The sequence below is a fragment of the Pimephales promelas genome, chromosome 16 (genome assembly GCF_988280905.1).
Source record: "Pimephales promelas chromosome 16, fPimPro1.hap1.1, whole genome shotgun sequence".
NCBI classification, from domain to species: domain Eukaryota; kingdom Metazoa; phylum Chordata; class Actinopteri; order Cypriniformes; family Leuciscidae; genus Pimephales; species Pimephales promelas.
In genome coordinates, this window is record NC_142784.1 from 30236105 (window position 1) to 30252437 (window position 16333).

The 16333-nt window shown below is 37.2% G+C and overlaps 1 protein-coding gene across 19 annotated transcripts in view; it reads right to left on the bottom strand.

Annotated features, from left to right (window-relative positions):
• Positions 1-16333, bottom strand: part of LOC120483562 (NLR family CARD domain-containing protein 3) — a 73924-nt gene that overhangs the window by 1258 nt on the left and 56333 nt on the right. For 3 of the 19 annotated variants that reach the window (XM_089121473.1, XM_089121472.1, XM_089121471.1), the window contains exons 5-13: positions 14105-14218; positions 11813-13618; positions 9264-9434; positions 8417-8587; positions 6831-7001; positions 5988-6158; positions 5165-5335; positions 3247-3417; positions 877-1055 (exon numbers count right to left, since the gene is read on the bottom strand). In XM_089121473.1, the coding sequence (XP_088977599.1) occupies positions 877-1055; positions 3247-3417; positions 5165-5335; positions 5988-6158; positions 6831-7001; positions 8417-8587; positions 9264-9434; positions 11813-13618; positions 14105-14218 (3125 nt within the window). Of the gene's footprint in view, positions 1-876; positions 1056-3246; positions 3418-5164; positions 5336-5987; positions 6159-6830; positions 7002-8416; positions 8588-9263; positions 9435-11808; positions 13619-14104; positions 14219-16333 lie in introns of those variants that run through there. The other 16 variants (XM_089121486.1, XM_089121474.1, XM_089121478.1 and 13 more) reach the window with 15 other exon arrangements.

The window sequence follows — 16333 nt, forward strand, 5'->3', positions numbered from 1 at the left end:
TTCGGTCAAACCGTTCTTGTCTGTTAGTCATATTATGCAGGTTTATGGGGTCCACCTCAAAGAGCATGCGCAGAGAAGTCCAAATTAAACATGATTTAATGACTCGTAAATGTAAGTACACATTGATGGCCTAAGACACGAAAAGAGCAGTTTGTGTGAGAAAACGAACAGCATTTATATAGTTTTTACCTCTTGTTAACAGCCATCGAACTGATCTGAATCAGATGTCCAACTGAACCGAAATGAACCGTGTCCAAACGCTACGCCGGAAGTGATCTCTCGCGCGTCTACGTCACGCATTGTTTACACGGAGATTTCGGAAGTTTTACCTTTCACTAAACATATGTTCCGAAATCTCCGTGTAAACAATGCGTGACGTAGACGCGCGAGAGATCACTTCCGTTTGGACACGGTTCAGTTGGACATCTGATTCAGATCAGTGCACGTAGCAGTTAACAAGAGGTAAAAACTATGTAAATACTGTTTGTTTTCTCGCACAAATCTTAGGTCGTGTCTTAGGCCATCAATGTGTACTTAGATTATGAGTAATTAAATCATGTTTAATTTTGACTTCTCTGTGCATGCTCTTTGAGGTGGACCCCCTAAAACTCCATTTTATGAGTGACAAACAACGGTTTGACCTAAAAATGTCAAAACTGAAAATACTGTGGAAACAAAGACACCTACATCTTGGATGCCCTTGAGGTAAGATAAAACATATCAAAAATTAATATCAAAGTGAACTATCCCTTTAAAAAAGCTTTACAGAGACTAAAGTGGAGCTGAATTATTCTCTTTTATGCTCCAGTTTCACACATTTGAGGTCTGTTACTGAGATTGGGTCAATTTAAAGGCTTGAAATAAAAATATACTCACAGTAGAATAGTTCCTTCAGTTTATAATGTGGATCATCCTTCAGAACAGAGAGCTTCTTCACTCCTGACTTTCCTAATTTATTCCCAGACAGATTCAGTTCTATCAGGTGTTCAGGGTTTGATCTCAGAGCTGAAGTCAGAGCAACACAACCTTCATCTGTGATGCCACACTTACTCAACCTGTAGAGAACAACGACACATTCTTCACTCTCTCAGTTCAGATCAGATCAGTTTAGCAGTGAATCCATTATTAAAGATGACCTATACTGTGAAATTGAATTTATTTTGGCATAGTTAAATAACAAGAGTTCAGTACATGGACATGACATACAGTGAGTCTCAAACACCATTGTTTTCTCCTTCTTACTTAAATCTCGTTTTTACGGTGGCCGAGAGAGCTCACCGCGCTGCAACCTGATGAAGACGCATGCAAATACAAAAAAACGTGTGCAAATATAAAAACGGAGAATGGAGAAAGGCGAGTATTTGTCCTTATAAAATATTCTTTGATTTAGTTTTGAAATATCCGATCATTTCGCAAGAAAGACCCTTATTCATCGTCTGGTGTCGTTTAAAGCCATTTGAAGATGCACTGAAACTCTCATTAACTGTATTTTAGACCTTGGACCGTTTGGTTCCCAGTAAAGTACATTACATGGAGAAAAATCCAGGAATTTTTTCATCAAAAACCTTAAAGGGGGGGTTGACTGTTTTTTTTTCTTTGCATGATTGTGTTTATGGGGTGCAATATAACATGTATTCATGGTTTTTCTTTTTTAAAAAGTCTTATTTTTCACAAACTTCACCTTTATTGTAAGCCGCGCTCTCCTCTGTCCCCTGAACGAGCGGTTGAAACAGGTAGTGGGCTCAGATTGGTTAGTTTGGGCCGGTGTGTTGTGATTGGCTAAACTGTCGCTCAAGTTGTCCGGAAGGTTAACACCCATTACCTTTACGAGCGAAATGTGCCTGCGCTCCGGTCCAGATGTAAATAATGGTGTCGAACTGCAGTATCAGTTTGAGGCATAATCAGAACGAGAAAGCGGCGATAAAGAGAGTCAAGCAGAACCACACCACACACGGCTCTTACTAAACGTTTCTGAATGATAACTTGCTACATTTTTTAACTTTATACACGTTTGTTTCACACAATAGCATCTGACTGGCAACAATAGCAACTGACTGGCTACTAATGTTAAACTGAAACAGCGTTGGCATTAGTTTACGTTCTTGATCAAATCGAAAATAACGTCATAAAGCATATATACATGAAAAATACATTTACAACATTAGTACTTATACAAAATTCAGGTCCATAATGTTTGTATGCGTTTGTTGTAGACACAAAATAGCATAACTAGTAGCCTATAGTGGCTATAAAGCCAGCGCTGACATTGGATAAAAATAAAACACAAGGCTACGTCTGAAATTATACATGCAAATACATTTAAAATGATGAAGTCTTAGCCTACTTACAGGTTGTGGCCCTACAACTGCTGTCTCTGGTTTTAAAGCTGGAACTGCTTCATGTTTTAGTAACAGTTTCTTGTTGAATCCGACATGAATTCGTGGAGATTCTGGAAGCTGTCTTCCGTAAAATGCGCAGCACAGAGAGCTAGATTACGATCGTCATTTTCAGGAACATAATCAAACATAAATTGTATCCATTGTTGAAGTACAGCGTCCATGGGAAGCCCGAAACACAGAAGACCTGACAGCTGCGTGAACAACACACTCGACAAGCTGGAGAAATATGCGCATGCCCTTTTTTGCATATTCCGGAGGGAGGGTTGATGCAAATGTATGGGTTAGTGACATCTAAAACCCAGCTGTAGTCCCAATCGAGTCGTTTTTGTAGGCATTCTTCCTGATTTTTAAAAGATGATATCTCTGCTTACATTGAACTTTCAGCGCTGCAACTTTGCAGATACTGTTCATGCACCGACAGCAACATTACACACTATTTAAAATGAAAAAAGTGAAATCGCAATCAACCCCCCCTTTAATTTCTTTTCGAGGAAAGAATGACATGGACATCTTGGATGACATGGGGGCGAGTAAATTATCAGCAAAAGTTTTTAAAAGTGAACTACTCCTTTAACAGTATGAATAAATCCGGCATGTTATTCATTTCTCAGTTCTGACTGTGTTGAGCTCGAGTCTGTTTAAGTCAAGAGACTGAAATGTTGATTGTGTGTGAAAGTGTGTATTTTAGTTTGACTCTCAGTCCTGCAGTTTCATGTTATTGAGGATCAGCTCGTGTGTTCAATCATTTACAGTTCAATCAGCTGAACTCACAGCAGCAGAAAGAGGCTGAACACTTCAAATATACTTTACATTGTGATTCATGTGTGAGAGTCAAATATGATCTTACCACAGTATCTCCAGTTTACAGTGAGGATTCTGTAGTACATCAGACAGCAGATTCACTGATTCTCCTATTTTATTCTCAGACAGATTCAGTCCTCTCAGGTGTTCAGGGTTTGATCTCAGAGCTGAAGTCAGAGCAGCAAAACCTTCATCTGTGACGCCACAATCCCTCAACCTGTAGAGAACAACGACACACTCTTCACTCTCTCAGTTCAGATCAGATCAGTTTAGCAGTGAATCCATTATTAAAGAGAAAGTTCAAACTTAAAGCACAAATTAATATGTTTGATGGATCATTAGATTGAGATATAAAATGTCACAAAACATGATCATAAAACATCTAAAGTATCATTCAATCAGGAAAATAATCTCTTATTTGCACTATAATAAAAGTCGATCTTGTGTAAAATCTGCTTTAATAAATGACTCTATTTCACTGATTCTCAAACTGTGGTAGGCAGAGGAATCACTGAATTAAATATTATTTTACTGGTTGATGATGAAATGGTTAAAAGTTCAATGAAACTGATATCTATCGTGGCTTCAATCTGGCAAGAGTAGTGCGGATCAGTGTTGTGTTTCCCAAAAGCATTGTTTGCCAACTATAGTTTCCTGTAGCTCAAACAGTCGAGCGTTGCCGCTTACGTCAAGGTCATGGGTTCGATTCCCAGGGAAAGCAAGAAATGATAAGAATGTAAATGTGTACCTTAAAAATGTAATGTAAGTCATTTAGTATAAAAGCATCTGCCAAATGCATAAATGTAAATGTAATGTAAAATGGTTGCATGTTCCGTCGTTATCAACATAGTTCAACAAGTCAGTTTCCTGAAACCATTGTTTTAACGAACAATCGCTAAGTTGTGTGGTTGGAACGACAGCTCTCGACCTGTGGTTAGAAGAATAGTTTCTAGTTTTCATGGCATGTGGACTCAATAAATCCTTATCTTGAGCTAAATAAGAAAGCTATTCAGTACAATCTGGTTCTTTTATTTAGATCTAATATAAATGTCATTTACATCTTTTAGTTTGTCAAGAGATTTAAAGCATTGTTTTTCAAGTGTGCGCATGTGAGTATGTGCTCTAGTAGCCTACGTAAGAACAAACCTATGATTGAATCTGGAAATAAAGCAAAATGACTGAAAAGAAAGAGAGAAATAGTCCTCAGATGCCATGCCCGTAATTTATAGCAAAACATTTAGCATTAATTCGATCTCAAACAGATTCATCAAGTTATTACTAATTATGACTCGAACTACATCAAATGTGGATTTATTGGAGTGGGAGAGAGGAAGAGCCCAGGCCGCAGTGTGTGTTATGTAGCAAAGTTCTTAGCAATGAATGCATGAAACCAATTTTAGGTCCAGTACATTTTAATTTAATCATTATTTAAGTTTTTATTAACCTGCATGTAAGCAGCACAATGCAGTGTTAATATTCAAACTGTGTATTTGCAATGTTCAAAGTGGCTGACATTAAAAAAATTCTTATTAGGATTAAACCTGCCTTGTTTTTAGCTGGTCATAGCTGTAGCTGAATAGTTAGGCCAACTACGCCACTGTATTTTAATATTGCTCATTATGGTGATACTTGGAGAGACAAATATTTTCTAAAGTGGTACTTGGTGTAAAAATTAAAAATGACTGCTCTATTCACTACATAGTACAGAACTAAGTAACAGTAAAACTAGCCTATGGAGTATCAATTAGTGCATGTGTGTGTGTTTTCATTTTACATTAGATTGTGTGTGAAAGTGTGTATTTCAGTGTGACTCTCAGTCCTGCAGTTTCATGTTATTGAGGATCAGCTCGTGTGTTCAGTCATTTACAGTTCAATCAGCTGAACTCACAGCAGCAGAAAGAGGCTGAACACTTCAAATATACTTTACATTGTGATTCATGTGTGAGAGTCAAATATGATCTTACCCCAGTCTCTCCAGTTTACAGTGAGGATTCTGTAGTACATCACACAGCAGATTCACTGATTCTCCTATTTTATTCCCAGACAGACTCAGTTCTCTCAGGTGTTCAGGGTTTGATCTCAGAGCTGAAGTCAGAGCAGCAAAACCTTCATCTGTGACGCCACAATCCATCAACCTGTAGAGAACAACACACTCTTCACTCTCTCAGTTCAGATCAGATCAGTTTAGCAGTGAATCCATTATTAAAGAGAAAGTTCAAACTTAAAGCACAAATGTACAGTATATGTTTGATGGATCATTAGATTGAGATATAAAATGTCACAAAACATGATCATACAACATCTAAAGTATCCTTCAATCAGGAAAAATAATCTCTTATTTGCTCTACATGTATATTAAAAGTCAGTCTTGTGCAAAATCTGCTTTAATAAATGACTCTTCACTACATAGATTAGTTTTACTGTGTGATCTGTACTATGTAATATGTATCGAGAATCAATTAGTGTGTGTGTGAGATTTTATTCTACAAAATTAAAAACAATACTTTAGAAAGTGTCAATGCAAAAAGTTAAATGTTATTCATTTCTCAGTTCTGACTGTGTTGAGCTCGAGTCTGTTTAAAGTCAAAAGACTGAAATGTTGAGTGTGTGTGAAAGTGTGTATTTCAGTGTGACTTTCAGTCCTGCAGTTTCATGTTATTGAGGATCAGCTCGTGTGTTCAATCATTTACAGTTCAATCAGCTGAACTCACAGCAGCAGAAAGAGGCTGAACACTTCAAATATACTTTACATTGTGATTCATGTGTGAGAGTCAAATATGATCTTACCACAGTTTCTCCAGTTTACAGTGAGGATTCTGTAGTACATCAGACAGCAGATTCACTGATTCTCCTATTTTATTCTCAGACAGATTCAGTGCTCTCAGGTGTTCAGGGTTTGATCTCAGAGCTGAAGTCAGAGCAGCAAAACCTTCATCTGTGACGCCACAATCCCTCAACCTGTAGAGAACAACGACACACTCTTCACTCTCTCAGTTCAGATCAGATCAGTTTAGCAGTGAATCCATTATTAAAGAGAAAGTTCAAACTTAAAGCACAAATTAATATGTTTGAGGGATCATTAGATTGAGATATAAAATGTCACAAAACATGATCATAAAACATCTAAAGTATCATTCAATCAGGAAAAAGAATCTCTTATTTGCACTATAATAAAAGCCAGTCTTATGCAAATTCTGCTTTAATAAATTACTGTTTTCACTACAGATTAGTTTTTACTGTGATCTGTACTATGTAATATGTATCGAGAATGAATTAGTGTGTGTGTGAGATTTTATGCTACAAAATTAAAAACAATACATCAGAAAGTGTCAATGCAAAAAGTTAAACATAATTAACAGTATGAATGAATCCGGGATGTTCTTCATTTCTCAGTTCTGACTGTGTTGAACTCGAGTCTGTTTAAAGTCAAAAGACTGAAATGTTGATTGTGTGTGAAAGTGTGTATTTCAGTGTGACTCTCAGTCCTGCAGTTTCATGTTATTGAGGATCAGCTCGTGTGTTCAATCATTTACAGCTCAATCAGCTGAACTCACAGCAGCAGAAAGAGGCTGAACACTTCAAATATACTTTACATTGTGATTCATGTGTGAGAGTCAAATATGATCTTACCACAGTATCTCCAGTTTACAGTGAGGATTCTGTAGTACATCACACAGCAGATTCACTGATTCTCCTATTTTATTTCCAGACAGATTCAGTTCTCTCAGGTGTTCAGGGTTTGATCTCAGAGCTGAAGTCAGAGCAGCAAAACCTTCATCTGTGACGCCACAATCACTCAACCTGTAGAGAACAACGACACACTCTTCACTCTCTCAGTTCAGATCAGATCAGTTTAGCAGTGAATCCATTATTAAAGAGAAAGTTCAAACTAAAAGCACAAATGTATATGTTTGATGGATCATTAGATTGAGATATAAAATGTCACAAAACATGATCATAAAACATCTAAAGTATCATTCAATCAGGAAAATAATCTCTTATTTGCACTATAATAAAAGTCAATCTTGTGTAAAATCTGCTTTAATAAATGACTCTATTTCACTGATTCTCAAACTGTGGTAGGCAGAGGAATCACTGAATTAAATATTATTTTACTGGTTGATGATGAAATGGTTAAAAGTTCAATGAAATTGATATCTATCGTGGCTTCAATCTGGCAAGAGAAGTGCAGATCATTGTTGTGTTTCCCAAAAGCATTGTTTGCCAACTATAGTTTCCTGTAGCTTAAACAGTCGAGCGTTGCCGCTTACAATGTCAAGGTCATGGGTTCGATTCCCAGGGAATAAATGTAAATGTACATGTAAAATGGTTGCATGTTCAGTCGTTATCAACGTAGTTAAACAAGTCAGTCTTTCCCGAAACCATTGATTTAAAGGGGTGATGAACTGAGAAATCAAATTTTCCTTGAGCTTTTGACATCTAAGAGGTCATCATATTATAAGAATATCCTGTAAGTCTCAGAACTGAAAACGTCCTTGTTAGTCGAATAAAAGCTTTTATTGACATCAGCCCCACAAACGACTTGTTTTTAAAAGTGGGGAAATATGACGTCAAAGGGGTTAAAGCACCACCCCCGCAGAAGAAGATCAACACCTACTTCAACACGGCCGGTTTAGCCCCGCCCACTGATTCGCACATTACACGAATAGCTAAATAACATAGCCTACCTTGTGATGACAAACCGGATCGAGCTACCGAGGAATTCAAAATATTGTGCAGTGCCTGGTTGTGGAAGAAGACAGTCGCTGCATATGCGTCCTCTGGATTCCAATAGGACTGCAAAACTTTATTTTATCATAGCTGTAGCTGAATAGTTAGACCAACTACGCCACTGTATTTTAATATTGCTCATTATGGTGATACTTGGAGAGACAAATATTTTCTAAAGTGGTACTTGGTGTAAAAATTAAAAATGACTGCTCTATTCACTACATAGTACAGAACTAAGTAACAGTAAAACTAGCCTATGGAGTATCAATTAGTGCATGTGTGTGTGTTTTCATTTTACAGATTGTGTGTGAAAGTGTGTATTTCAGTGTGACTCTCGGTCCTGCAGTTTCATGTTATTGAGGATCAGCTCGTGTGTTCAATCATTTACAGCTCAATCAGCTGAACTCACAGCAGCAGAAAGAAGCCGAACACTTCAAATATACTTTACATTGTGATTCATGTGTGAGAGTCAAATATGATCTTACCACAGTATCTCCAGTTTACAGTGAGGATTCTGTAGTACATCAGACAGCAGATTCACTGATTCTCCTATTTTATTCTCAGACAGATCCAGTACTCTCAGGTGTTCAGGGTTTGATCTCAGAGCTGAAGTCAGAGCAGCAAAACCTTCATCTGTGACGCCACAATCACTCAACCTGTAGAGAACAACGACACACTCTTCACTCTCTCAGTTCAGATCAGATCAGTTTAGCAGTGAATCCATTATTAAAGAGAAAGTTCAAACTAAAAGCACAAATGTATATGTTTGATGGATCATTAGATTGAGATATAAAATGTCACAAAACATGATCATACAACATCTTAAGTATCATTCAATCAGGAAAAATAATCTCTTATTTGCTCTACATGTATATTAAAAGTCAGTCTGGTGAAAATTTTGCTTTAATATATTACTCTTTTCACTACAGATTAGTTTTATTGTGATCTGTACTATGTAACATCTGAGAATCAATTAGTGTGTGTGCGAGAGATTTAATTCTACAAAATTAAAAACAATAGTTTGGAAAGTGTCAATGCAAAAAGTTAAACATAATTAACAGTATGAATGAATCCGGGATGTTCTTCATTTCTCAGTTCTGACTGTGTTGAGCTCGAGTCTGTTTAAAGTCAAGAGACTGAAATGTTGATTGTGTGTGAAAGTGTGTATTTCAGTGTGACTCTCAGTCCTGCAGTTTCATGTTATTGAGGATCAGCTCGTGTGTTCAATCATTTACAGCTCAATCAGCTGAACTCACAGCAGCAGAAAGAGGCTGAACACTTCAAATATACTTTACATTGTGATTCATGTGTGAGAGTCAAATATGATCTTACCCCAGTTTCTCCAGTTTACAGTGAGGATTCTGTAGTACATCAGACAGCAGATTCACTGATTCTCCTATTTTATTCTCAGACAGATTCAGATCTCTCAGGTGTTCAGGGTTTGATCTCAGAGCTGAAGTCAGAGCAGCAAAACCTTCATCTGTGACGCCACAATCACTCAACCTGTAGAGAGATGAAAATAGCATAATTTAAACACCATCAAATAGCTTTTCAAAAAAATATTAATTCCAATATTTTTTAACAATGTCAAATTATTATCCAAGGTTCATGGTAAAATATTTTTATTTACAACACGTTTTTTTAACAGTGAGAAATGAACACAATGGTCCATCTCTTGAAGGCAATGGCCAATCAGAGGTGTTTCATTTAGTCAGAATCCACTCAGTTTAAAATGCTGGAGTTTTTGTTCAGTGCTGATTTCTGCATGTTCTCAAATCTTTTCATTAAAGGAGAGCTCCGGCGAACAATGAACCTTTGGTCTAATAAAACATCGGTACATAGTCAATCATTCTCTGAGATTTGTTTTCATGATAATCGAATGTTAAGAGTTTTATCTCTAAAAACTGTTTAGCGTATAATGCTAGTAATGGGGGCATTGACTAAGTAAAAAGAAATCGCTAGTTTATACCACTGACAAGGCTCAAAATAGCCCCACAGTGTACAGACCGTTTAATATGAAGATACGTTATAAAGACAGTTCACTTCATGTATACACAGCAGGAGCCATCTTAGAAAATATAAGTCGATAAGTCAATCCCCGAACGCCGTTCATACAGTTCAGAAGTTCGCTGAACTTCATACAGTTCAGATCACTCAGCACGACGTTCGTGGTTTGACTTATCGAGACTATTTTTTAAGATGGCTCCTGTCTGTATACGCAAAGTGAACTGTCTTAATAAAGTATCTTCTTATTAAACGGTCTGTACACTTACAATGTTCTCAATGCTTCGTTTTGCATGTATGGAGCCTCATTATGTTACTGTGTTAGTGTGGGGCTATTTTGAGCCTTGTTAGTGCTATAAACTAGCGATTTCTTTTTACTTACTCAATGCCCCCATTACTAGCATTATACGCTAAACAGTTTTTAGAGATAAAACTCTTAACATTCGATTATCATGAAAACAAATCTCAGAGAACGATTGACTAGGTACCGATGTTTTATTAGACCAAAGGTTCATTGTTCGCCGGAATTCTCCTTTAACAATTTTTTTCTTTATGCAGTGTAGACATCTTTATATTTTTTTTAATGAAACTTTGTGAGATTGTGAACTGAGATAAGTGACAGCTTTTAGTTATTGCAAAGGAAGTGCTCTTTCTAGGCTATATATAATCCAATAAATAAAAGTTTTGTTTTTCTTGCTGCAGAGACGACCGATGGCCAATTACACGCTGCAAAACGGCACGTTTTAGGAAACAATATAAAATACTGACCTAAGTCTAGACAACATCTGCTGCACTGAAGACTTATGAACTTGTATTTTCCTAATGTTTTAAAGGCACAATATGTACGATTTTTTTCACCATAAGAGGGCGTCGTTTCCAATAACAACAAAGGCGTAGGTTGATGACGCAGTGATGAGCTGAATGATGGGACTTGATGTCAAGCTGATGGATCTAATAATATTTATAGATGAGTGCAAACATTAATGCATTTTAACATTACAGTGGTATAAAGCAGGTCGCGATTGTTAAAGAGGCAGATATCACACGAGAGTCCCACGGATATAAAGGAATAAGGACATTTAATTCTAGCAAACTACCCACATGTGCTGGATTACTCACACAAGTCAGTTTATTAGACAAATTAAACTCGTGAGGTAACGCAGCACTGCTTCACTTGGTCTAACGTTATATTATCACACTAAAAGGCATTTAAATGTGTGTTGAAAGTTATAAATGTTATTCTACGTGTTAGTTTGTTTGCTATATGAAACTAGCAGTGAGCTAGATCAACATTAGAATAACATACTGACCATATTCTAACATTTCAACATGTTGCGCTAACGTTATATAACATTGATTTGTTTTCTGTACATTTGCTCACTTGTCTAATTAATCTGTCCGTGACTCGTGAAGCTCTGTCACGTCCAAGTTAGTCGCGGACGTGGAGCTCTCGGCATCTCAAAAACGCCACGCTGATATTGATCCTCATTTTAGTTATCCTTGTTTGTCCAAAAGTCTGCTTGCCATGGTCTATGTTTGAAAGAAACAAGAACCGCATGCCGCTAAACGTTACGCACTACGCAGTTATCAACGTCTGTTGCCATGGTTACGTCATGGCTATGGCAGTACGAGCAGAAACCGAGGATAGCGCAGATATTGTGTCATTGACAGGCGACATTTTTTTCCGGGACGGCCACTTACTTAAATTGTAATTTCTCTGAAATAAAAAATCTTCAGAGACTTTTGGGGTATTCTAGGTACACAACTGCAGGAAATACTGTATATCCCACTGTGCAAGTGATTTTTGGATATTTTAATAGAAAATTCTTACATATTGTACCTTTAACAGTGAACTGATTGTTTTTATTGATACTTACTGAACTGATCTGGATTCTTTAATCACAGGAAGCAGCTTCTGAAGAACCTTTAGTTTTTCTGTTTTATTTTCTCTTCCAACAAAATCATTAATATTAAACTCATCCAGCTTCTCCTCTGATGTCAACAACACAAAGACTACAGCTGACCAATGAGATGAAGAGAGTTTGGTTTCCTTTATTCTTCCAGATTTTAGATACTGTTGTATTTCCTCCACTAGTGAACGATCACCCAGTTCATTCAGACAGTGGAACAGATTGATGGATTTCTCTGGAGAGTCGATGGTCCTGATCTTCTTCTTGATGTACTTAACTGTTTCCACATTGCTGTCAGATCTGTGTGTCTGTTTCATTAGTGTTTGAAGGAGAATCTGATTAGACTCCACTGACAGACCCAGAAGGAACCGCAGGAAAAGATCCAGATGTCCATTTTCACTCTGTAGAGCCTCATTCACAGCTCTCTGATGCAGAGCAGATAATGAAACATGTTCTGATGAATTTTGATGAAACCAGTCCTTAACTTTAGACCACAAACTCTGTTTAGCGATTGGGTCAAACACATTTGTGTTGTTGATTGTACAGGAGAGGTGCACATATAGAGCCGCTAGATGTTCCTGAATGCTCAGATGAACAAAGCAGAAGACTTTCCCCTGATACCAGCCAAACTCCTCTCTGAAGATCTGAGTGCACAATCCTGAGTACACTGATGCTTCTGTCACATCAATGCCACACTCTCTCAGGTCTTCCTCATAGAAGATCACATTGCCTTTCACAAGCTCCTGAAAAGCCAGTTTCCCCAGTTTGAGGATCATGTCTTCATCCGTCACCTTCTTCTCATAGTCCTTCTCATGTTTGATGTTGGTCTGAAGGATCAGGAAGTGTGTGTACATCTGAGTGAGAGTCTTGGGAATCTCTCCTCTCTCTTCTTCACTCATCATCTTCTCCAGAACAGTGGCTGAGATCCAGCAGAACACTGGGATGTGGCACATGATGTAGAGGCTCCTTGAGGACTTCAGGTGTTTGATGATTGTATTGGCCAGACTCTGATCACTGACTCTCTTCCTGAAGTATTCCTCCTTCTGTGGATCATTGAAGCCTCGTACCTCTGTCACTCGATGGACACACTCAGACGGGACGAGATCGGCTGCTGCTGGTCTGGAGGTGATCCAGATGAGAGACGAGGGAAGCAGATTCCCCACAATGAGGTTCGTCAACAACACGTCCACTGAGGCTGATTCACTTACATCTCGCAACCTCACATCGCTCTGAAAATCCAGAGACAGACGACACTCGTCCAGACCATCAAAGATGAACAACACTTTATATTTGACACTGGATATTTCTATTTCCTTAGTTTCAGGGAAGAAGACATGAAGAAGATCTGAAAGACTGACTGTTTTGTCCTTCATCAGATTGATCTCTCTGAAAGGAAGTGGAAATATGAGCTGGACGTCCTGATTGTCTTTCTCTTCAGCCCAGTCCAGGATGAACTTCTGCACAGAGACTGTTTTTCCAATGCCAGCGACTCCCTTTGTCAGCACAGTTCTGATGGGTTTGTCTTGTCCAGGTAAAGGTCTAAAGATGTCATTGCATTTGATCGGTGTGTCCTCTGTTGCTGCTCTCCTGGATTGTGTCTCAATCTGTCTCACCTCATGTTCATTACTGATGTCTCCACTCTCACTCTCTGTGATGTAGAGCTCTGTGTAGATCTCATTCAGGAGTGTTGGGTTTCTCTGCATTCCTGTTCCCTCATACAGACACTCAAACTTCTTCATCAGATTTGATCTAAACCTGTTGAGGACTTCATGTCTGTAAAATGTAAATCTGTCATTATTACATAAACATTGATTATTCTTTCTCATAAAAATCTTGAGCATATGATTAACTTCTCATGAAAAATCTTAGCCCAATTCACAAAAAGTGCATACACGCATGAATTTGTTCTTTATCTCATTCGTTGGTGAATTGTGAGCATTATACAGAATGAGTGGCACCTGCACAAGCTTTGCATAAAAGTCATTTGCATAAAAGACGCCCAAACCATCTACATATAAGGGCTTTCTTTATAACCTTTCCTCTACAGCTTTTAAAAATAAAATAATAAAATAATACTTGGAGCATGCACACTCTACAGTCTACTTTATGTAATTACTTTATGAAGTTATTATCATCATCACACTGTTACATACTGATCACATTCTAATAATGTCTAATCTTAAAATTAGATTTAGCTAGTAATTAGAAAATTAGATTTAGATTTAGAAAAATTATCATTTTTTTCCAGAAATAGTATACCTGAGATCAGTCTGTGTGTCTCCACTCTTAAAATGCATTGGTGGAACCATAGACCCGTCACTCCTCATAGACACACAACTGGGCTCTGGCTCTGATCTCTTCTGATGAATTGAACTATAACAGATATAGATTAAAGTTAATGGTTTGAATTACAGTATTCAATGAATTACACATTAATTACTAAAAGAAAAATATATTTTGAATAGCACTGTTAGACAATCCAATTTTATTCTGTTACAAAAATTGTAAATTGAACTGAGTGCTTTCACATGTGTGTCCCTGTGTGAGCAACATACCCGTTCAAATATCAGATAAAAATAAAAATGCCTATAAACAATCTACAACAAGAATTTCTTCAAATGAATTACTAGGAGTGCTACTTGGGTGTTACGAGGTGTGTTCCTTTGGTGCTCTTCAGTTTGGAGATCCAAAGTGTTTCCCAGATAAACAGTAATTCTGAGGCACTCAAAAGGAAAATAAATATAAAAAGCCTTTATTTAAACTTGGCTATCCACTAAAAACATATGCCAACATGTTTCGGCCTCATTGGCCTTCTTCAGGGCAAATTCAAAAATGGCAGTCAATAGACTGCAAGCTATATATCTGCATGCTCATCTGCACATATCACCTGACAAAGAGCAATAGGAACAACTTACTTTAGATGAGACAAATTACATTTACATATCAGGATAGTTTAAAATATCAATATAAATGGATACATATAACAAGAGGTTACTTTATATGACAAATTCAATTTCATACTCTAATAAATATGTACAGTCTCAGATGTTAAATACCTTTACAATTTCTATATTTTACCTCTTTTCACATGCATATAGCCTGTTACAAGAAAGGAGAAAAATCCAATTCCAAGTTTAGACCTGGGTATTGATTAGCTTTTAAAGTGTAAATCCAAAACGATTCTCTTTGCAAAAGTTTTTTAAGTCAATCCCCCACTCTTGGTGATATTTTAACATGTTCTATCCCAAAGATTTTTAAAGTATCGTTACTTCCGTGGTTCGCCTCTCTATAATGTAGAGCCATAGGATACTGGTAGTTGCTTGTTCTTATCGCATATTTATGCTCTGCTAATCTTTCTTTAAGTTTACGCTTAGTTCTTCCAATAAAAACAACCACAAGGACATTCAAGTCTGTAAACAACAAATGAGGTATTGCAATTAATAAATGAATGTATACTGTATTCGCGATTTGATGTCACATCTGTAAAAATATTGGTCTTTACCATATTGCTACAATGATTACAGTTTCCACACTTATAATTACCTCTTTTTTTTTTTTTTGCCTAGCCAGGTTTTATTCTCTACAGGAGGCATATAGCTTTTCACAAGACTATCTTTTAGAGTAGGAGCTCGTTTAAAGGTGACAGTAGGTACCTCCGGCAGTATATCTCTCAACACGGTATCACTTTTTATTATGTCCCAATTCTTCTTGATAATTTGCTTTATCTTATTAGCTTGACTTACTGTATTGTGTAACAAAATAAACTTGGTTTGGCTCTTGTTGTCGCCTCTGTTTTTGAACCAACAGCTGTTCTCCACCAAATTCTTTTACTCTATTATAGGCTATATCTAGAGTCTTATGTTTATACCCTCTTTTCTTAAACCTTTGAACCATGTCTTGAGCATTTTTTTCAAAAACATCTTCAGAATCACATATGCGTTTAATCCTTTGAAATTGGCCAAAAGGAATATTCTCTATTAACCAAGGTGGGTGGTAGCTTTCTGCCCTCAGTATGGTATTCCGATCAGTGGGTTTTCTAAACACGGACGTATGTAATTCACCTTTGTCATCTTTTGAAATCTCCAGATCCAAGAAATGAATATTTGTTAATGAGAACTCTAGACTCAACTTCAAATTAGGATTAGTGTTATTAAGATATGCATGAAACTGTAGCAACTCTTGCTGTGACCCAGACCAAATAAGAAGAATGTCATCAATATACCTACCCCACCATACAATCTTAGTCACATATTCATTCAAACTCGAATAGACAAATGTTTCTTCCCAGAGACCCATAAACAAATTTGAATAATTTGGTGCAAAGCAAGCACCCATTGCTGTACCTTTTATCTGCTTAAAGAATTTGTTTTGGAATAAGAAAACATTGTTTGTTAGTGTCCATTCTGTGAGTTTCAAGATAAACTCTGCTGGGGGCATCTGTTCTGGTGGTCTCTTCTCTAGATAATGCGACGCGTTAGTGCCTTTAAA